At 48.8% G+C, this 22,891-nt stretch overlaps 1 protein-coding gene and 1 pseudogene across 2 annotated transcripts in view; one reads left to right on the forward strand and one right to left on the reverse strand.

The window, feature by feature from the left end:
* The window catches only part of SDK2 (sidekick cell adhesion molecule 2), a 250,446-nt gene that overhangs the window by 54,791 nt on the left and 172,764 nt on the right, over nucleotides 1–22,891 (reverse strand). For both annotated transcript variants that reach the window (XM_074343607.1, XM_074343606.1), the window contains exons 12-18: nucleotides 21,807–21,909; nucleotides 16,159–16,335; nucleotides 15,690–15,826; nucleotides 14,963–15,110; nucleotides 11,188–11,328; nucleotides 9,373–9,554; nucleotides 8,641–8,756 (exon numbers count right to left, since the gene is read on the reverse strand). In XM_074343607.1, the coding sequence (XP_074199708.1) occupies nucleotides 8,641–8,756; nucleotides 9,373–9,554; nucleotides 11,188–11,328; nucleotides 14,963–15,110; nucleotides 15,690–15,826; nucleotides 16,159–16,335; nucleotides 21,807–21,909 (1,004 nt within the window). The remainder of the gene's footprint in view (nucleotides 1–8,640; nucleotides 8,757–9,372; nucleotides 9,555–11,187; nucleotides 11,329–14,962; nucleotides 15,111–15,689; nucleotides 15,827–16,158; nucleotides 16,336–21,806; nucleotides 21,910–22,891) is intronic.
* Nucleotides 571–3,276, forward strand: LOC105065764 (heterogeneous nuclear ribonucleoprotein F-like; annotated as a pseudogene).

A 22,891-nucleotide genomic window follows, 5' to 3' on the forward strand; every position in this document is an offset into this window, starting at 1 on the left:
TCTGCACTTCTATTGCCTGAAAGGAGTTGGGCTCTGGGCAGCCACGGGGTGGATATCCATGCTCAACACACCACACACACACACACACACACACACACACACACACACACACACACACACACACACGGATGTAGTCTGGTGAACTCTGACTGTGTGCCTGGCACTGGGATAAGCCCATCACTGACCAGTCCCGTTTTATCATCACAATGAGACCAGCTCTGTCACTTACTGTGTGACCCTGGGAAAGTCACTCAACCTCTCTGAGCCTTAGGCTGTTATAGGGGGCAGTAACAGTTATCTTGCTGGTAAAAGGGCTAAATTGATGTGCCTCTTGTTTCCGGTGGAGACGGCATTATGGGCTGTAAGGCATCACGTGTATATTACTGTATAGGACAGTGTATCTGGCTTGCTAGACACTGGAGTTAAAAAAAAAAAGAGGAAATTCTCTTTTCCCTCTCTCTCTCTTTGTCTTTCCCTCTATCTTTCCATCTCTGCATTTCCAAGGATTCACACAGAACATCATGGAAAGATATGTAAGAAATTAACCACAGCGATTACCTGGAGTGGGGAGAGTTTCAAGGGTAGGGGGTATAGAACCAGGCAGATGAGGGACTAGGGTAGGATGAAGGATTTCTGCTATTTGTTTATATTTTTACATTTCTTGGTCTTTGATTCATGTAACTGTTTCCTGTTTAAAAATTAAATTTAAAAATTTTAAAAAGAATGGGGGTGATTTGGCAATGGCAGCAAAATTATATACACTTGCTTTTTGACCTCAATCTCATTTCCAAGAATCTATTCCAGAGTTACATGTGACACTATGAAAAGATGTATGCACGAAACTATTCACTGCAGGAATGTTTGTTACAGTAAAAGACTGGAAACAACCAGGAATGTCATCACTAGGGAGCTGGTTGACGAAACAATGGAAGATCCACAGAATGGAGTGCAATACAGATTTATGAAAGAAGGAACAAGGAAGGGGGAGGGTATAGCTCAGTGGGAGACCGTGTGCTTAGTATGCAGGAGGTCCTGGGTTCAAGCCCCAGTACCTCCATTAAATAAATAAACAAATAAACCTAATTAACACCCCCACAAAAGAAAAAGGGAATATCTCTATATATTCCCATGGAGTGATCTCCAGGATATAATGCAAATTAAAAAGTAAGATAAAGCAAGTATGTAGAGTATGCTGTCATGTATCTAAGAAGGTGAGAATACACACTTACAAGTGCATGTATTAGTTTATGTTAAAGAAACGGAAGGGAAACCCCAAGTAATCAACCAAACAAAAAGAGATCAATTCCATTGGGAGGGAAGAGGACCAGAATTCAGGCTAATTTTCTCCAAATTTGCTTTGCTCTGTAGCTTTAACTTTGGAACCAGTAAATATACTACATAATCATAGAATGAAATTAAATTTAAGAAAATCAATCCCCCAAAATCAAAACCAAAATGAAACAAATGAACCTCACAGTGCATCGAGCTGTAGCAAAATCACACAGGAAGAAACTATTTCAAAGACTTTGCAGCACAGTGACGGGGGGAAGCACATCCCAGGTGGGAGGCACCCTAAGAACAGAAAGAACTACAAACAATCTGGAACTATTTTCGGTAATCATGGTGTTGACATTACGATTCCGAAGCTGTTCGTGGGATCAGATAAGTGAGTAATTATGTTGGTGTTGAAGGAACCAGAGTGTCAGCATGGAGAAAAGAGATACAGACAAAAGACCAATGAGATTATTAAAAACAAAAACAAAAACAAAAAACTTACAGTCTTGAAATGGAATTGGAAGTATCAGTGTATGTTTTACCTTAAAGCATTTCTGGAGCCCATCCCAGCCCGGGCACTGCTGCCTCTAGTCACCCCGGGAATGCTGGGGCACTAAGGCAAAAATACTGTCTCTCTCTTTTTTAGGATAATTCGTTATCTAACCTGGAGCGTCTCCGACTGTGGGCATCCCTCGCTATTCTCTAAGCCACAAAAAGTTGCACCCAAGCTCGTCTGCCGTCTGCCCTGTCAAGTGTCCATGATGTTGGGCCCCTGAGGGAGGTGAAGGCTTTGTGGTCAAGCTCCGTGGCCTGCCCTGGTCCTGCTCTGTTGAGGATGTGCAGAATTTCCTCCCCACCTGCCCAGTTCACGATGGGGCTGAAGGCGCTCATTTTATCTACACTAGAGAAGGCAGGCAGGGTGGTGAGGCTTTTGTTGAACTTGAATCAGAAGAAGATGTAAAAATGGCCCTTAAAAAAAGCAGGGAAAGCCTGGGACACCTGTCCAATGAGGTGTTCAAGTCCCACAGAACTGAGACGTATTGAGTGTTGAAGCACAGTGGCCCAAAGAGCGCCACCGCCGCCAATGATGGTTTTGTGCAGCTTCGAGGACTCCCATTTGGATGCACCAAGGAAGGAATCGTTCAGTTCTTCTCAGGGTTGGAAATAGTGCCAAATGAGATCACATTGCCTGTGGACCCCGAGGGCAAGATCACAGGGGAAGCCTTTGTGCAGTTTGCCCCCAGCAGTTAGCTGAGAAGGCTCTAGGGAGGCACAAGCAGAGAACGGGGCACAGGCACATCGAGGTGTCCAAGAGCAGTCAGGAAGAGGTCAGGTCACACGCGGATCCCCTGCTGACGCTCATGTCGGTGCAGGAACCGGGGCCGTGCGACCGCCCCGGCACAGCCAGGAGGCACGCCGGCATTGCCAAGCAAGCAGGCCCGGAGAGGGGGAGGCCTGGCGCCTACCGTGCGGGCTGGGGGCGCTGTGAGGAGCGCGGCGGCCTCAGCCATGGCTCCGGCTTCACCACCCACCCGTCCGGAAGAGACCTCAGCTACTGTCCCTCTGGGACGTACGACCACTGGTACGGAGGCGGCGAGCTCACTGTCCAGAGCACCACCGGGCACTGCGTCCCCGTGATGGTGCTGCCCTACAAGGCCACGGAGAGCGACATTTGTGACTTCTTCTCTCCGCTCAGCCCCGTGAGAGCCCATATTGAGACTGGCCCTGATGGAAGAGTGACGGGCAGAGCTGATGTTGACTTTGCCGCTCACGAAGCAGCCGTGGTGGCCGTGTCCAAAGACAGGGCCACCATGCAGCACAGATACACAGAACTTCTCCCGAATTCCACAACGGGGGCCAGCAAAGGGGCTTACGGCAGCCAGATGACGCAAGGCATGGCGGTGTCAACCCAGTCCTCTTCGAGTGGCCTCGAGAGCCAGTCCGTGAGTGGCTGTCATGGGGCTGGCTGGCTACGGTGGCCAGAACAGCATGGGTGGATAGGACTAGTTTTATGGTAGCATTTGAGTTATTTCAGTCAAATTTTCACAGGCAGCCAACAAGCAGTGGAAAGCAGTTATCAACTCTAGAGGAAGCGGTGGGACCCATTTTACACCATGAGTTTGTGAAATCTGGATTAAAAAATTACCTCTTCAGTGTTTGCTCATGCAAACTTTCTACTAGCATGTGATATTGAATCAACTAAAGCTATTTCCAGCTTTTCTCAATTAATATTTTGGTAGAGTACTTCTGGAGTGATGTCATCTGAGTTATAAAGTAGTTTTGAGTATGTTAAATGTGGATCTTTTACACCATTGTGAACACACTGGGGAGGTGTGCTTTTTGTTTTTCCTCTCTCTGTCTTTGTTTTTTTGAAAACTCAAGGTGCTAGATCCCTAATTCAAAGAGGAACATTTCTCATGTTTGTTCATTCTAGTTTATTTTCATTTAAAATCTTTTAGGCCAAGTTTAAGCTTTTAAAAGTGAGTTTTGAAAACTGAGACACACACATTGCTAATACTGTACGAATTGGTGAGGCCTTGACTTAAACCTTTCTTTGCACTGGGATTTCCTTTTGGGTGTATTTTGCTAAGTGACCCTTGTTAAATTTTTTTCTTAAAATAGAAAGGCTTTTTCACAATGACTGGCACAGACTATCTACTCACCAAAAAGTAGCAGAATGACTAGCAGGTTCATTTTCATATTACTGTATTTCAGTGTGAATTTTAAAATTTAGCTCTGTGATTTCCCTTGTATTCTCAAAACAAGGCTAAATTAAAAATCAGATTTAAAAATGTTAAATATGTGAGTGGAAATGGTGACTAGAAATACATACCAGGAAGTGTGGGAACAGAAAAAGCACACAGTCCCAGCTTCCTGTCACTTGCCTGTCCTGCTCAGCAGCCATTTGTACTGCCCTGTTGTTCCTGTCCTTTACGCTAGAGTTGCATCTTTCCACAGCTCGAGGTCGTTAGCTTTGGGTCCTATATACCCTGCGTCATCACCCACAATTTGTTTCAGTTTTTCTCTATAAAATGTATTGATTTGAACACCTTTTTTCATACTTACCCTGGGTTAGCAATTATCAGATACTGCAGAATACACATAATCTCAAGCTTGAGACCTGTTCCCAAATTGTTACTAGACATTTCTAGCAGTGGAAAGCAAGGTCCACATTTCAGGCAGCTCTGCACATAGCACATTATATTCAATAAAAACGTCAAGACTTAAAAAAAAAAAAGGACTTCTGACTTGCCCATTCACAGGGGCTAGAAACAATACCCAAATGCTAGGACAAGGAGTGCCCCCAGTGCCCAGACTGTGGTGTCTAACTTCCATTCCCTAGCGAAATGAAAAGGGAGGCCGTGACTGCTCCCAGGCATGGTGCAGGAAGTGGAGAGGGCTGGGAACATTCTGTCCTGCCAGAAAGCTAACAAAGATCACTGAGGCCACATCAAAAGGACTCCCCAGCTTGAAGAGGTGAGTGATGGGTCAATTTGGCATCGGTAAGAGTAATAATGGCAGTGGGTTAAAACATATCAAAGGTGTTAAAAAAAAATCCTTATGTACATAACAATCCTAACAAAAACCAAACAAAACAGAAGGATGCCTCCCTCTTCCCCCATCCAAACTCATCTGTCACCTTAGAAGATGCTAAACCACCAATTCATTACTCAGAAAATTATTAAGTAACGGAAAAGAACAGAGCACAGGCCATACTTTCCCTTCAGATGAACTAAACCATCAGATAACCAAAAAGCTGTTAAGGGAAAAATTCGTTTTGTTTTTTGGGAAAGTATTTCAGCACATAAATCAAGAAGAAATTATAATATTCAAGTATTCGCATTTTGCAATCCCTCTTAAGATAACAGGTCACGTAAGGACGCTCAGGGGTCACTACATCCTAGCAAGAGAGACGACCAGACTGTATGCCTTCTGATGAAAACGCACAACATCATCGAGGAAGTAATATTTTGGGGAAAAAAAAAACACATCAAATCTGAATCTGATCAAACCTCTAGTTATCCATTCCAATTTACTGCAAATACAGCGTTCGGAGGAATGTGTTAAATGAGCCCACAGGGATACAGCCAGCAAATCCAGGCTGTGGAAAATTCTATAGGACAAATGACTAAGTTTCTTTACCAAATAAATTAAGAGAGAGAGAGAAAGGAGAGAGAATCCATGGATCAACTGAGACCTAGAAAACTTCAACCAATTGCAGTTGTGTGGCCCTCGTTTGCATCCTGAGGCAAGTAAACCAGCTAGTAAAAGACACAATGTGCCGATCAGGGGAACCTTAACCGGGGACTGGACAGCTGGTGCTGTCAGGGGAATGTAGGTAGTTTAAGGCCCCGTAATGATCATGTGGTTATTGTGCTTACGTTTTAAGTTGAGGCTTTATCTGCAGTATTTCCCTGCAGAAATATTTATGGATGAAATGATACAATACCTAGGATGTCCTTAAAAATACTCTAGGGGAGCGGCAGAGGGAGGGGACACATTTGGCCACGAGTTGGTAACTTGACAACAGCGTGCATGATGGTTTTATCACGTCATCGTTGTCTTCTCTTTATTTTTGTGGCTGTTTGAAATTTTTCACAGTGAAAAGGGGGAGAAAAGGTCCATTCTCACTGGAGGTAAGGAAGGGGACAGACACTGCTTTTCCCTCCCTGTGATACTGAAGGCCAGAGAAGCAAGAAACAACATCCCCACTTGCATCCATTTGGACTCGGAAAAAGATCATGTTAGGGTTACTAGTTTAAGATGAAGTCACGTGACATTCTCTTTTTAATTCAAGACAAGAGGCAGGCTCTGGAGGTTGAACCGAGCTCTGCAGCTACCCTGAACAAGTTACTTGCCTCTTGAGCCTCAGTTTCTTCCTCTGTAAAATGGGGTGAGGATAACAAGACTCATTTCTTAGGGCTCCTGTGCGGCTTGCATGAGGGGACGATGGGAGGGAAGCCCAGGCATCCTGCCTGGTACGCAAAAAGCGCCCTGAAAGCGTGACCTCTTTTTCACTTTTTCACCAGCTCCTCTGCTCCAGCTGTCTGGGTGGTTCATCCCTGCTGACTTTTAGAGAGCAGCTGTTGGGTGCTGGGCACCAATTAGATCTGGCAGCCAGGTGGGTTTCTGCACCTCCTCTAGGTCTGGGTTATAATGGGTCGTTGCCCTAATGGTCCCAGCCACTTAGCTGGTCTTCTTGGCCCTCTGGGAGCCATTTGTCTTAGAAGTCCGCAGCCCAGCCCTCCCCAGTCTGGGAGAAAACTTAGAATTGGCAGCAAGTAGCTAATTGTTCCCAGCTCAGCTCCTCTGCACAATGTGGGCCTCCCTCTTCCCTCTGCTGCCTTCCCCCAGAGTCCCAATTAGGAGGCCTTTCCAGCCAGCCAGCAACACAGCCTGCAGTCTGGCCCTGGCCCGGGAAGGCCCTGCCCAGCCTTGGTGCTGCACCTTCCTGGGAGTGAGGTGGCCCTGTCTCCAGGTCTGGACCATCCCTCCTTTCTCAACTCGAAACACCAGCAGAAAATTCTCTCAGTGATTTAACCTCAGCCCCTTCCTGTCCAGCCCCCACCACCTTGTAGTAATAATGGCTCAGGCTGAAATAATCTGAGTGGTTGCACACGGGCAACGTGGCACAGAGAGGGTGTGGAAATCTTCCCAAAGTGTCTGTGGTCACCGTGAGGTCACCAGATCCTTGGGCTCCAAGCCAGAGCTGGGACGTTCTCTCCCCTGCATGGCTGGCTTCCTGGTGACACGCCCTGCAAATGCCCTGCCTCACTCCCACATCTGGAGGGGGCCACCACGTCCTCCTCCAGCACCTGCGAGCTGCTGGGGTGCAGCTGTAGCACGTGGCCTGGATCAGGCACCGTGTGATCTGTTCATCTCCTGTGCTCTTAGGGGAGGTCAGCTCTGAGCTCCTCTGGGGTGAGAGGAGAGACCCAGGAGTGGGATTCAAGGTCTGGATGCCGGGAAGGGTAGTTAGAAGTCTTGACTTTTGGTACAGTCACAATTACAGCAAAGTTACCACCCCACCCCCCACTACTATTACGGCTACTATGGGGTGAATTGTTTCCCCCAATTTTTATGTTGAAGTCCTAACCCCTAGGACCTCAGAACTACTTGGAGATAATCTTTAAAAAAAATCTTTCCCCCTTAATGCAGGTACTGGGGATTGAACCCAGGACATCGTGTATGCCAAGCATGCGCTCTATCCCTGAGCTATAGCCCCCAACCCCCAGATATGTATTTTATTTCTTTAAAATTTTGTTGAGGGGAATTAGGTTTGTTTGTTTGTTTGTTTATTTTTAATGGAGGTACTGGGGATTGAACCCAGGACCTCGTGCATGCTAGGCATGCACTCCACCACTGAGCTGCACCCTCTCCGCTGAAGCTAGTCTTTAAAGAGGCAGTTAGGTTAAAATGCGGTCATGAGTGTGGGCTCTCACTCAGTATGTCTGGTGTCCTTATAAGAAGCGGAAATCTGGACAGAGACACACAGAGGGAAGGAAGACACGTGAGGATGCGGAGAAGGCAGCCGTCTGCCGGCCAAGGAGAGAGGCCTCAGAAGGGGCCCGCCCTGTCGACACCTCCACCTTGGACTTCTGGCCTCCAGAACTGTCAGGAAATACATGTCCGCTGTTTCAGCCTGTGGTGCCACGTGAGGGCAGCCAGAGCCACTAAGCCACCGCTACTGCCGTTACTACCGTTTTCCAAACGCTTGTTATATGTTTGTCATTCTGCTCAAAAAATTACAAATATTCTCATTCACTCCTCACACAACCCCGAGGAATAGAAGCGATCATCAGCTCCGAGCCTAAGCGAGGAAACAGAATGTACTCCGGTTCCCCAGCAGCTGGAACGCTGCACACAGTCGGGCTTGATAACTATTTATCGAAGGAAGGAAGCTCAGATGATTACAGGACGAGTCCAGGGAGCAAGCAAGAGGCGGGGCCGGGCCGGTAATCCGAGCTGTCCGAGTCCCAGTCCTAGTCCAGCCCGAGGACACACGACCAGCAGGATGCGCATCAGCCTGCCGCTTGGGGGTCACAGGTGCGTTCCGGGTTTTTCTGTCGGGGCCGTGGCGATGCAGGGGTCCTGGGCCTGCCACATACCTGGCTTTGTTTCTAACCCAGTCCCCGTGCGTGGAACCTGCACCCTTGTCCTGGGTCCCAGTGGCCCTACTCCCCATGGCCTGTGTGTGGCCTTGGAGAGAGCCCGCATGCCCATGGCCTTGGCCCTATGTCCTCCACTTGGCTTGAACCAGTCATTTCAGAAACTCCCTCCTGCCCGCTCCCTCGCCTTCTCCCGGCCTTGTCAGTCTGCAGCCTCCGACGGCGAATCCTAGGGGCACGGAGGGGCCTCACGTACCTTGTAGCCTTGGTTAATGCCATTGATGAACTGGGGGCTGGGGGCGTTCCAGGTGAAGCGGATGGTCGTGGAGTTGGTGGCTTCCGCATGCACGTTGCCTGGAGGGACCGTGGGGACTGGAAGAGAGCAAAGAGATGGCGTTGTGAGTGGAGGAGGCACAGTCTGTCTGTCTTGCTCAGTTAAGCAGCTGAAACACACGGGGTCTACAGACTCTGCTTTGCACCCCTCCCCCCAGCTCCTCCTTAAGAAACGCCCTCTTTCTGTAGATTCGTTTGGGTTTAATAAAACGTGTCCGGTCTATTCCACATGCCTCGCATCAGAGTCAGCCTGCCTGGCCGTGTGCCCTGGACACTGTCTGTGGTGGTGGGAATGGTCCACATCCGTGCTGTCCGATACGGTAGCCGCTGGCAGCTGTGTCTGTTGGGCACTTGAAATGTGCTTCGTGCAGCAATAAATAAAAGTGATGGATCTGAACATGCTCAGGGCGGCTTTCAGGTACCATGCTCAATGTGCGCTGTCGCACGATCCAGTTAACGTGAAACTTTGCAACAGGTCCCTGTAGCCCCGAAGCCTCTGCCTTCGTCACGTGCACCCCCGACCTCTTCATCCTCCCCTCAGCCCTCCCACCCTACGACGAGGGAGCTGGGCACAACGTGCAGCCGCCTGGGACTGGGTAAAACGGGCGACGTGGCCAAGGCAGTCAGGACTGGACGGGTGCAGGGCCCCACCCACCTCCCTGCAGTGTCCACTCGGTGACTTTGCTGCTGTAGACACCCAGCCCGGCGCTGTTGTAGGCGGCGACCTCGATCTCATAGTTGGTCCAGATGATGAGGTCCTCCAGCAGCAGGTTGTTGACGTCAGCATCCGTGATGTTCTTAAACTGGTACCCAACAGGCAGCCCGGCCAGGCAGTACCTGAGGGGAGAAAGCCAGGATGCCGCGGCTCGGAGTCACCCGCTTGGCCTCGTGCCCTGGACACTGTCTGTGGTGGTGGGAATGGTCCACATCTGTGCTGTCCAATACGGTAGCTGCTGGCACTTGAGGCTGTTTGGCACCCGAAATGTGCTTCGTGCAAATGAGGAACTACCTTTGTCGTTTCTTTTATTTTTTATTAATTTAAATAGCTGCAACTCTCCCACGGCTACCTCTCTGGATAACACGGGTCTAGAGGATGTGTCTGGAGGATTCTTTTTGATGCGGGAGGAGGACAGTGGTGGGCTGGCTACCCAGGGATGCTGAGTTCCTGGGAAGAGCTCACTGGTTTCCGCTTTGAGGAGCCATTGATGGGAGTGTGGTCCCCAAAGTTTGGGCTCATTTTCATTCTCCCTCTAGGAGATGGGCTCACCTCTTTTGAAGTCACTCACTCAGGTGGAGAGAAAAAAATGCCCAAGACTGCCTACTCTACTAATCTCCACCTTCCACTGGAAAAAAGAACACAGGCTAGTGGGATCTGTTCAGACAGACTTTGGAGGATGGACAGCTCATAGGAGAACTGCAATGAGTACACACCTTAGAGTCTAATTATTGGGAAATTAGAAGCCCCATATTATTCTGATGTATCTCAAAAACCCCATAGCGGTGGTTTTTGAAGCCTTTGAGTGCATCAAAGACACCCGAAGGGCTTGTGCAAACACAGATCGCTGGGCCTACCCCAAAGCTTCCCATTCAGCAGGTTAGGGGCGGGACTTGAGAATGTGCATTCCTATCAAGTGCTCAAGTGATGCTGATGCTGCTGGGCTGGGGACCACGCTTTGAGAACCACCGCCCTTTAGGATTCACCAAAATTCCACAACAAAATTAACTGATGATGGAGCAGCCAAACCAGCAGTGACTTCTTCCAAAATTCGAGAATTCCACTGCTGTGAGCGTACACGTGCAGGAAAGAGACACGTGAAGTTGCCTAGGATTTTGTAGCCAGCCAGAGTTCAGAATATTGATGAGAGTTCTCAGTAGTTTCAAATAACATGCTAATTTTCTTTTATGAATACCAAATTTTAGGAACAACTTAATAATACATTTTTAGGTTTTACCAGGACAGTATCCACACAGTCCAGTGTAAAAATAAAAGGCTATGTAACTGGGTTTCACTTTGCAGTAGGGACCAAAGAAAGGACTTCTAGTTTTTAACCAGTTCTTGGCCCAGTTTTTAACTCATGGTCTGTCCTGGGGAAATCCGGCCTGCGCTGGAATATTCTTGGTTTCTGAGGTAGTTGACCGCTTGGATAGTTACCGGTCTCCCTGTAGCCCTGTTCCTGTGTATCCCTGACATCTGGTCGACTTGCCCATCCACACAGCCCTTAGGAGACTACATTGTGTCTCCTCTCTAACTATTCCTATTGGTTTTCAAGGCTCTCTCTGCTGGAAGTTCTTCTAGATGTCTAACCTCAATCCTTCCTGCCACAGTGTGGGCGTTTCTTGTTGTCTGGTCCTTGTTAGATGGAGAAGGACCTGCTGTGAATCTGCTGTTTTCCACTCCACTCCTGACTCTCCCCCATCTCTTTCCCCTCCAGTCTGGGTGGCCCTTCCTGTCCCTGGGGTGGACGCTTACCTGATGATGTAGCCCTTGAGGAGGCCGTTCTGGTGGCTCTCAGGAGGTGGCTGCCACTGGATCATGATGGACTGGTTTGTCCGACCGCTGGCGATGACATTCTGTGGAGGGGCTGTGGGGGGCTCCTCAGGGAGGGAGACCCTAGACAGGAAAACACCAAGAGTGGGCAGGCCTTTTCACTCCTAGTCTCAAGGGCAAATGCAGGAGTTGAATGGGATATGAAGAGGCCGAACCCCACCCTACTCTGTCCCTGGATGATGCTGCACAATTGCTGTGTGCTTCTGGGCTAGTCACTTAACCTCTCTGATCTTGTTTATCTGTAAAAGCAGTGTAATAAAGCTCCATTTGCTTGCTTTATGAGTGGTTGAAGCTCGAATGACACAACGTAGACAGAAGACTTTTAAAAACACTGTGGAGCAGCAAGTGCGTGTATTTTCTGTGCAGCCGAGGGACACGGGCCTTGGTTTCCCACTTATCAAAGAAGCTGCAGTCAGGGCTGAAGACGTTATGAGCGTTTGAGTATTTTAGAAGCGAGAGTGTTAAATACTCACTTCCCAGTTACCAGCTGGCGGTGTACTTGAACTAGGCTTTCTTTACTAACCAGCTGAGCCCGGGCTGGAGCGGGGCATTGGTGGGGGTGGCGTGGCGTGTGGGTGAGCGTTTCAGCACCTGCCCGCCTCTGCAGCCCAGTGCTACTGCGTGTCTTTCTCTGGCATTGCCAGGGGACAGTGTTCCACCTCCATGTATTTTTCACATAACTGACATGCATCCATTAAAAACAAAAGTTAATTATTTCTGATGGATGTCTCTCCCTTTTTGTATATTTTTATGGTTTTTGTTTCCTGATGGATAGCTGTTCCAAAATGTACTGCACACTCCCATGTCTTTGGAAAGCCTGAAGTAAGGGTAATTTAACCTTTCTCTTGGTGACTCAGGGCCATTAGGGTGAAGTTTCATTAGGAAGATGAATCACAGTCACCCAGTCGAGACTCAAGGGCTGGAGAAGTTATAGGATGGCTCCCCTGCACTTCAAGGCCTTCTGTTATCGGGGCTTTGTAGCTCTGAAGGATGGGGGCCGTGTCCATTCTGTTCCCAGCACTACCTCTCATGGTCCAAACACAGCTATAGGCACATAGTAGGTACTCAAGAAACAGTGAGTGAATAAATTCTCCTGTAACCACTCCCCACGCCAGGCTGTTACCTGCCACGTCTCCCTCCTTTTAGAGGGTCACAGCCCCTGTGGCAACCCCCTAGCAAAAGCCAGAGAGACACGAGCTTATTGGAACCGTGGCAAAACCACAATGAGTGATTCAAGCCAGGGGTCTGCCTATACACCTAAGAGCATCTTTGAAAGAGCACAGTGCTTTCTTGGTTCCTTTAGCAAATATTATGACCATCTATGTGAGGGCTTATTTCTGGGCTCTGAATTCTGTTCCTTCTGTCTATGTGTCTATTTTTGTAAGAGTGCCACACTGTTTGGGTTACCACAGCTTTGTAGTATAGTTTGGAATCAGCAAGTGCAATGCCTCTGGTTTTGTTCTTTGTTCTCAGGACTGCTTTGGCTATTTGAGATCTTTTGTGGGTCTATACACATTTTAGAATTTTTTTTTTTCCTATTCTGTGGAAAATGCCATTGGAATTGTGATAGGGATTGCATTGAATCTGTAGATGGCTTTGGGTAATATATGACCATTTTAACAATATTAACTCTTCTTTATGGGGAAAGGACAGTCTCTTCAATAAATGATGCTGGGAAAACTGGATAACCACATGCAGAAGAGCACAATTGGACTCCTGTCTTACACCACTCACAAAAATGAACTCAAAATGGATTAAAGACAAACTGAAGACCTGAAGCTGTAAAACTCCTAGAAGAAAACATAGGGAAAAACTCCTTGATGTTGATCTTGGCAGTCATTTCCTGGACTTGACACTACAAGCACAAGCTCAAGCAACAGAAGCAGAAATAAGTAAGTGGGTCTCCATCCAACCGAAAAGTTTCTGCACAGCAAAAGACACAGTCAACAAAATGAAAAGGCAACCTATGGAATGGGGGAAAATATTTGCAAATCATACATCTGATAAGGGATTAATGTCCAAAAATATACAAAGAACTGATGCAATAACTCAGTGGCAAAAAACCAAACAGCCTGATTTAAAAATGGGCAAAGGAGCAGCATAGACATTTTTCCAAAGAAGACATACAATGGCTGACAGGTCCACGAAAAGGTGCCCGACGTCGCTCACCAATAGGAAAATGCACATCAAAACCACAACGAGATATCGCGTCACACCTGTCAGGATGGCTATTCTCAAAAAGGCAACAAATAACAAGGGTTGGTGAGGATGTGGGTAAAAGCGGGTCCTCGTGCACTTGGTGGGAGAGTGAACTGGTACAGGATAACAGCATGGAGGCTCCCTCCGAAATTAAAAATAGAACTACCATGTGATCCAGCCATCCCACTTCTGGGTATGTATCCGTTCCACAAAAATGAAAACAGGATCTCACAGAGATATCTGCACCCCCGTGTTCACTGCAGCATTATTCACAATAGCCAAGATATGGACACAACCTAAGTGTCCATCAGCAGGTGAATGGATAACAAAGAGGCAGTATGGATACACAATGGAAGATTTCTCAGCCACGAGAAAGGAAGAAATCCTACCATTTGTGACAACATGGACCATGAGGGCATCATGTTAAGTGAAATAAGTCAGAGAAAGACTAACACTGTAGATCTCATTTCTATGTGGAACCTAAAAGAGCTGAGCTCAGAGAAAGAGAGTCGAGTGGTGGTCAGTAGGGGCTGGGGGGTGGGGGATGGGGGATGGGGGAGATGTTGGCCAAAAGGTATCAACTTCCAGTTATAAGAACAACAAGTTCTGGGGATGGAAGGTACCGCACGGGGATGATAGCTAATAATACCGCATTACATCCTTGCATGTTGCTGAGAGAGTCGATCTTAAATGTTCTCACCACAAAAAAATTAATTATGTGACAATTATGTGACAGGACGGAGGTGTTAGCTCACAGCATGCGGGAAATCATTTTGCACCACAGGAGCATGTCACATCAGCACGCTGTACACCTTAAACTTACACGATGCTGTACGTCAACTGTCTCTCAATAAATCCAGAAAAAATAAAAATAAACATGAAACTAAAACAAAGAAATGAGCAAAGCACGCAGCTCTGGGGCACGGGATTGGTGTCACTGTCATTCTGACCTCTTGCTCGATGTCTTCTTTCTTGCTAGAGGGGGCTGCTCATTCTACGGGGGCCTGGGGGGCTAGAATTCACCTCCCACAGAAGTGGGTGTGACTGTGTGACATTTAAAAATGGATGAACTGCTTTTTTTTTTTACTCAGTTTTCATCATTTTAAAAAAGCTTTGTTGAAGGCTTAACGGGGTCTGGTGATGGGCAAGGGATAGGAGATGGGGGTCTGGGTCGATCTGAGGTGTCTCTGGAACTCCATGTCCACTTAACACAGACGGGGACGCAGAGCAGAAGGGGGTAAGTTTTGGAACTTGCGTGGCTCTCAGTGAGAGGGACAACTAAATCTGGTGAGTGCTTATCCCATGCCTTGTATGATCGCATTTAATCTTCACCACAGCCCTGTGAGGCGGGCGTGAGTACTGTTCCCCCCATCCTACGGATGCGGAGACTGAGGCCTAGTGGGGGCAGAGAGGAGAAGCCGGGCCCCACCCGCCATACTGGTTTTGGCAGCAGGCAAGCTCCCCACCAGCTGGAGTCACTGACGTCTGCTCCCCTCACCTCTCCGTGTCCTTGCTGAACTGTCCTTTCCCCACGTCGTTGACGGCACAAAGACGGAACTGGTAGGATCGTGCGGGCACCAAGCCCTTGACCATCACGGAGGTGGCCTCGGGGTCCACGCTGGCCAGGAGCACGGTCCAGGGGGCATCTACAGGGACAGAGAACGAAGGCAGGGGTGGGCATCTTGCTTCCTACCTCCCAGTCCCAGCAGGGGTCCAGGAGAGGCTGGGCACGGCATTTTTCTGGGTCCCCTTAGCCCACGTGTCCCAGTGGGTGCGAGGGTCCTGGGGAGGGAGCAAGGGCTCATGGGAACTGAGACGCACTCATGTTTTCATTTTTTTTCCCCTCAGATCGATGAGCCCTAGATGAGCTCTAGGCAAACGATATTTAAAACGCTATTCAAATTACACCTGCTAATTTTGGAGTTCACATCTTAGGGACTGGGAGGATAAAAAGAAAAATAATCGCCACGGTCTTGGGGGCTTCTGGGGTGGATAGCCCTGTGTCCAGCAAGTGTGTCACCTCGTCCCCTTGTCACATGACCCAAGCAGGACATGCTCCTTTTGCAGATGAGGAAGTGGGGCAGGGGCTTCCACAGCGTTTGCTCAAAGGCACAGAACTAGGAAGGAGGTGGGTGCTGAAACCTAGCCCTGGGCTGCCTCCCCAGGTCTGCCTCCAGCGGCGCCCTGGCCGCGGTCGGTGGAGCGCGAGCGGCGAGAAGCCTTACTGTTCTCCGACATCTCCAGGATGTAGCGGATCAGGGGGCTGTTGCCGTCGAAGGGCTTGGCCCAAGTCAGGTTGATGGCCCGTCTCTCCGCAGTGCTGAGAGTCGCCACTGGATGCTCGGGGGCGTGAGGCAGTTGCCTGGAGGAGAGAGATGCCGGAGGGCCGCTGGTGAGGTCGCGAGTCCGGTGACAGCGAGGACTCAGGCTGAGCTTCCGCGGCATCTTGTGCTCAGCCACAAAACTGGCCTTCGGGGTCATCTCCCTGGAGAGTCTGCTCTCTGGTTTTGGAGCCCACTTGTCCAAAGCCATACCCAGACTCCCCATCCTTGCCAGTGGCCTCGCTGAGCTGGGGGAAAGCCTGGAGGATGCTTGGCCACGCTCGGAGAGGTGGGAGAGCCCAGGTCACCCCTGGCCGGGTGGCATCCCAGGATGAGCCCCCTCTGCCCCGGGGCCTGGGCGGGCTGCCCCTACCTCACACGCAGGTGGGCGCTGCGGGAGTCGTTGCCTCCGGCTGAGAGCACCCGGCAGGTGTAGGTGCCAATGTCCCCCGACCACGTCTGCGAGAGGTGCAGGGAGCCGTTTTTGTCCAGGCGGATGCGGGGGTTGCCCTCCATGCTCAGCGCGGCCCCATCCTTCTCCCAGACGTACCTGAGAGTAAGAACAACTGGTAATTAAAGAGAGCCAGGGAAGGCGGGGTCGGGGGGCTGCTGGGGGTGTGCTCAGCCCGGGGCTGGTCTGGGGAAGGGGGCTCCAGCGGCGGGCAGGAGGCGAGCCCCAGGCCAGCGCGGGAGCTCCTGCAGCCCATCACGCCTGCGGGGGTGGGGGGTGGGGCACCAGGTCCAGGACCTAACGTGGCCGGTCTTTGCCCATCATTTACACCTTCAGCTCAGGTCCAGGTCAAAGCCCGGCGGCTTTTGGCCAGAAGCCATCGCCAGGCAACACAAAGAGTGGGCGAAAGATATCCTTGCGAAGAGGTTAAAAGATGACTACAGGGCAGAGGATGAAAGGTTTCGCCTAGACTACATTTTGGAATTAGTTTTACGAGAGGAATCATTAGATCAATGCATCACCGGGACAAATTGACTTTAGTGTCCAAAAAATCACTTTAGCTTCAGTCAGTCAGTACGAGAGGGCACTTGAGAAATTACACACATGCCCCTGCCTGACAATAAGAAATATCTTCTCTGGACTTGTTCCTGAGGAAATACAACGATTGTCATCAACGCACACAGGGTGTCAGGTGTGGGCAGGGGGCCGCTCCCCACCCCCGCCCCGGGGAAGGCTGAGCAGGGCAGCCAGGGCAGGAGCGAGGGGGGGGGCTTTGCAAATAGCCCATCATGCGCTCCATGAGAGGACAGGGTGGGTGGGTCTGAGCCACTGGGTCCTAGAGCTCTCTGGGTTTAGGGAGTGAGAGACGTCTAGAATGAGCCTGCAATACGTTTAACCTAAGTTTAAAAAAATAAATCCGTAAAGCAGCAGGTACAGAGAAGAAAAGAGTAAAGGAAAAAGGAAGAGAAAACACAAAACACTTCCCCAAATGGGTAGCCATGATGAACATTTCAGGGTACACCTTCTGGACTCTTCCCTCCTGTCCTCATGGGCAGGGTACCACAGTGCTACTAGGTTCGGGGGTCGGATTTTTGGGTGGAATGGTGCCCTGGCCTCTTACGAGCACTGTGACCCTGCGTATATTTGTTTAACTTGGATGTGCCTCAGTTTCCTCAGTGGAATTAATACCACCCCCCTCACATTATTGCTACAAGGACTGTGAGAGTTAATATCAAACACTTGGAATAGTGCCTGAAACGTGGTACGGGATTGATATAAGTTAGCCATCATTGTGTGTTTTTCCTGATGCGACATATTTTTAATATAAATAATATCTAGCGACCCATCCATCCATCCTGATTTTTAAAGCCGATTTTTTCCACCCCAGAAAATATCATAAGTTCCTTTTAATGTGACATTTCCTCACCATGGTTCACTTCAGCCACACAGTGCTTCAAATACAGTTCCTCTGTAATGGATCCCGGGATTTTGGGAAGTCCAGCAGAGCTCCTTGTTTTCTGACTATTATAGTTAATGCTGTGACGAACATCCTTGGGGCAACATATCTGCCACATTCTAAATCATTTCCTCAAGGATAAACTCTCAGTGGTAAATTGCCGAGTTAAATGTTAAAGGGTTTTATACGCATTTGCAAATAGTCGAAGGCAATCACCATCAATTTATCTCTTTATCGAGAAAAGAATCATCCTTGCCAGCATGGACGGGACAGGTAGAACTTTACTTCAAAGTAAATCAAGCTGCAGAGAGTAATTCCTGCTTAAGAAACAACGGAAGACAAGCAGATACCCTTTGCCCCAGGATACGGGGCATCTGTCACCACCTGCCAAGCGCCAAAAAAGCCGGAACTTGAATCTAATGATCAGTTACTTGAATCTAATTAGAAATATTATGGATAGAGGAACAAGTAAATCGCACCGTGAAAAAGCAGCTAGCCAAATCCAGATGTGAGATACTCTACAGCCAGGATGTTCTGCAAACTACGGCCCACTGCTTGTTTGTATAAATAAAATTTTATTGGAATACACCCATTTGTTTACATATTGCTTATGACTGCTTTTGTGCTGCAGGCGCAGACTTGAGTAACTGTGACAAAGACTATGTGGTCCCCAAAGCCTAAAATATTTTACTCTCTGGCCCTTTACAGAAAAAGTTTGCCAACCTCTGTCTTATAGAAGAACCTGGCTTCTCCAACTTATTAATTGCATGAAAACAAACCAAAAATGAAAACAGAAAGTAAAAAGGAGGGGAGAGAATAAACAGAATGTAGAATATGTAGAATAAAGAAGACACACCAGCCAAACACCATGTGCAGGCTTTGTTTGGACCCTGACTTAAACAAACCCAACGTAAAAAGATACCTTTGCAATTACCAGGGCAATTGGAAAATGAGCAGGAATTAGAAGAAATCAAGGAATTGTTCATTGTGTTAAGTGAGACCAGGGACATGGCTTTTATGCTTAAAGAAAAGTCCTTTTCAGTAAGAGATGCACGTTGACATATTTTAAGGTAAAATTACCTGTTTGAAATTTGCTTTTAAAATGTTGCAGTTAAAAAAAATTGTGGCAGGGAAACAAGATGGGTAAAAAGCTGATAATTGTTGAAGACAAGAGGTGCGTACAGGAGGGTTGATGATACAATGCTCTCTACTTTGGGGTATGTTTAAAAATTTCCATAATGAAATCTTAAAAAAAAAAAACCCATCAGTACATTTAACTTAAGGTAAAAATTTCCCCAAATAATCTGTAATGATACAGCTGGCTAGTAAACAATTTTGATGAATGGTTTCCAGGCGTCCTCTCAGCTTTAAATAATATTAGCTATTCCTCAGGGAATCAAAGATGTGGGGAAATATTTAGTTATAAGGACAAGCTGAATGACATTTCTTAATATTAGCAAAAATTTAGAAACAATCCAAACAGCCAGCATTAGGGAACTGGTGACACAAATTATGTGGCATCCACACAACGGATGACTGGAGATTCATACAATTGAATTTATGCAAAATTATTTATTGGCAGAGGAAGAGTTTCACCGTAGGTTCTTAGGGGAAAAGCAGATTTAAAAACAGTCGTGTTTCTAGGTTTTCTTTTTAAAATGGCACTCAGATATTACTACCTCTAGTTGAAGGAAACACAGATCAGTCTGCTCTTCTCCTTGTCTCTCTAGCCCTCCCCACTGTCCTTGGCTTCCTGGCATTTTCTATGTTCTCCTCTAAGGGAGGTCTAGTAGCTGTATAAGAAGAAAAACACTAACAATATAGGTTAATATTAATAATACCATTAAAAGTGAACTGTTCAGATTCAGTCTAGATCTGGGTTCAGATACCAAACAGAAGTGTTTTCTTCTGGAGTTATTCTGGAGGCTTTTCCTGAGGGTACCTGCACCTGCCCAGGCTGCCTCCCCTGGACCCTGGCTTTGGTCTGAGGATGAGGAACCAAGGTTGTTAAGTGGCCGTCACTTTTGTCTGATTCGGTTGTTCGCATCCTTTCTAGCCTGCCTGCTCAGGGAACCCCTGGTATGTTTCCTGAAGCTGGAGCAGGGATTTCAATCCTGCCAACACAGCAAAATCACCTCTGGGATTTCTCAAAAATACCTAATTCTGGGGCCCACCCTGCCCCTAAGACTCACCTCAAAAAGGTGGGGGGTGCAGGGAAGCTCCCCTCCCCCAAGTGATGGAAGACAGGCCGAGGTGGGAGATGCGGGGCTGGCCGTGGCCACAGATTCTGCCGATGTAGGAGGGAGGAGGGACCCATTCTGTTCTCTCCCTCCTCTAAAAAAGATGGTCCTAGATGGGTAATACCACTCTGAGGCAAGGACCCCCTAGTAAACTGGAACAGTGATTTCCCTTCTCCAGTTCACTGGGGATCCTGTGACGTGGGCCTGCAGATATATCGCAGGAGGTCCCTGCTTCTCTCTGTTCACAAGACTTGTCTCGAGAATGAATAAAATGTGCAGGTATTTCCCAAGTATTAGTAAATAACATTTTTATAAATAAAATACCAATTTATTTTATAACTTATTTAAGAATTAAAAAAAATTATTATTTATTTATTTTGGGGGAGGGAATCAGATTGATTGATTTATTTAATGGAGGTGCTGGGGATTGAATCCAGCACCACACGCCTGCTAAGCTCACACTCTCCCACTGAGCTATACCCTCTGCCGCCAATTTATTTTAAAGTTTTACTGAATTAATATAGCTTTTTGTTACTATGAAAATTTTCAATTAATGGATGCTAAAATTATAGCCACTATTTACATATGGGTCTGAGACCCACAGGAGTATTCTATGGGGGGACTGTGTGGGTTCTCCCAGAAGACATTTTACAGTTGGTATATTAAATTTTTTTTAACAAAAATCTAATAAACCCTGGAATAAGGATAGTGTGGATTATCTGTGGACCATGTTCTAACTACATCTACGTGATTTGAAGGCTTATGTTTGCATTGGTGCTGGCACCACATGATTGCCCTAAAAGGCCAATGTTTAATGTTTAAAGAAGTGTTTCTTAAACTGGGCCTGAGAGGGGTCCTCTGAGGATGGGTGTTGGTGTAAAAGTCTAGTACCCTTGATGCCAACCTTGGCTTCCAGGGTCCCCTATGGCGTGGCCATACAGGCTGTCATATACCTGGTGACCACCAGGTGGCGCCCCAGGACGCAACTGCCTCGGTTGCGGAGGGGCCGTCACTCCGAGTGGCATCAGTGCTGGGTCCTTCCAGCCTCCATGCCAGTTGCTTCGGCAGTGAAGTTGCCCATAAAATAGAGAAGCAACACGGAGGGAATATTCATTTCTAAGGAAGCAGGGAAGGTTTTCACTCAGCATCCAGAGCTTAAGGGAGAGCCTGGAGGGCCAATTTTCTCCTGGTTTTAGTTCCAGAAGTCTTTCCCAGGCTTGGCCCAGGAAGTGTCCTCATCCCAAACTTGGGAGGGAGCCCAGCTTTGATGCCTTTGTTGGCTGCTTCTGTCCAGTGGCTGACACAGTTGGACCTGGTTCCCTCCAGGCCAAGCAGCTGGCGGAGGTCTGGGCTCCCCCGGAGGGTGCTGGGTGGGGGGGCTCAGTTGGTCCCTTGCCCCTCACATGTGTCCCTTTGATGGTCCCTTCAGGGCCCTCTCCTGTCCCAGCCTGTCACTGCTCCCACACCTGTTGACCCAGACCCCTCTGCCGTCCACTTGGTGGGCAGACAGTCTAAGACTTGGGGGGGCAGTGCTAGCAGTGGGGTCTCTAACTCGGAGCCTCCATCTCTCCCCAAACAGACGTCTCTTTCTCCTTCCTTCCCTTCTTGCCTCCGTTTCTCCACATTCCATCCCCTTCCCCTCTCCCCTCAGACACTGCTCAATTCAATTCAAGCTGGCTCAGTCCCCCGGGCATATACTCAGTGTCCCCTACATCTCAGCCCCGCACCAGCTCTGTAAGTGGTCCCTCAAGAGTGTTCCGCGTCTCCACAGGTGACACCTGCCTCCTTGGTGTGAACACCTGCCCAGCAACCAGCTACCTCTAAGGCTGCCCCCCTCCGCTTTCACCTCCCAGGGGCCACAGCAGAGGGAGTACCTGATGGCCACTCGGGGGTCATGGGTCACTCCGCACACCATGGAGGCCTGGGTGCCTTTGATGACACTCTGGTCCTGGGGGGGCTTGGTGATGCGGGTCCGGGCTGAAAGACAGCAGGGAGACAGCGTGGTGGGAAGGGGTGTGGGTTCCAGAGTGACAGCTGAGATGCAGGTGTGGAGGATGGGGGGGGGGGGTCCTCCAGGTGAACCGGGCCGTGTGGTTGAATTCTATGGGTGGATTGAAGGCAGACGGGGCCCGTGGACTGGTCCATCATTGTGAATGTCCCAGAAAGTTAAAAACAACTTCCTTCCACAGTACCTACATTTTTGGAAGCCAAGTTCATAGCAATGGGGAGAAGAGTCTTTTAATTTTGCTCCCACAAACCCCCGAGAGGGATGAAGAAGTGGAAATCTGAGGCTGATTGGGGCTGTAATCCCAGCACATTAGTGGTCCAGCCAGAGTAAAAATAGAGTCCTTTGACTCTGGGTCTAACACATCACCCACCAGGGCCCGGGCGCTCAGCCTAGATGGTGGCCCACACCTACGTGTGGTGCCAGATCCCAAAGGGTACAGTCTGAGGGCAGAGGGGCTTGAGAAATTCCTTCAGAGCAGCAGTCAGCAGACCACAGCCCAGGGGTCAAGTCCCTCGGTGGCCCGTTCGGGCAAACTCATTCGTTTTGGAACACAGCCACGCCCACTGGGTTAAGCAGGGCCTACGGGCTGCTTTCTCCACCCAATAGGAGAGTCAGCTGAGCTGTGACAGAGCCTGTCTGGCTCACAAAGCCTAAAGTATTTCCTATCTGGTCCTTTACAGAGAAAAGTGTGCTGATCCTTGCCCTGAAGTCTGTGAAGACAGCTGTCCGTCCCCACTGTTTCTCTCAGCTCGGCCAAGCACGGCAAGAGCCTTGCACACGGGGCATCCCCCGGGGGCCATCCACCTGCTCCCTCTCCTCTGCAAAACTGGTCCAGGTCTTTCTTAGAAGAAGCACCCAGGCGGTCGGACAGATGCTCAGACGTGCGGTGAGGTGGGCTCTGCTGGCGGCCCCCTCCCCCACGGGCATGTAAAGCACTGCTGCTCCCCCTGC

The sequence above is a fragment of the Camelus bactrianus genome, chromosome 16, assembly GCF_048773025.1.
Source record: "Camelus bactrianus isolate YW-2024 breed Bactrian camel chromosome 16, ASM4877302v1, whole genome shotgun sequence".
In the NCBI taxonomy this organism is placed as follows: Eukaryota; Metazoa; Chordata; class Mammalia; order Artiodactyla; family Camelidae; genus Camelus; species Camelus bactrianus.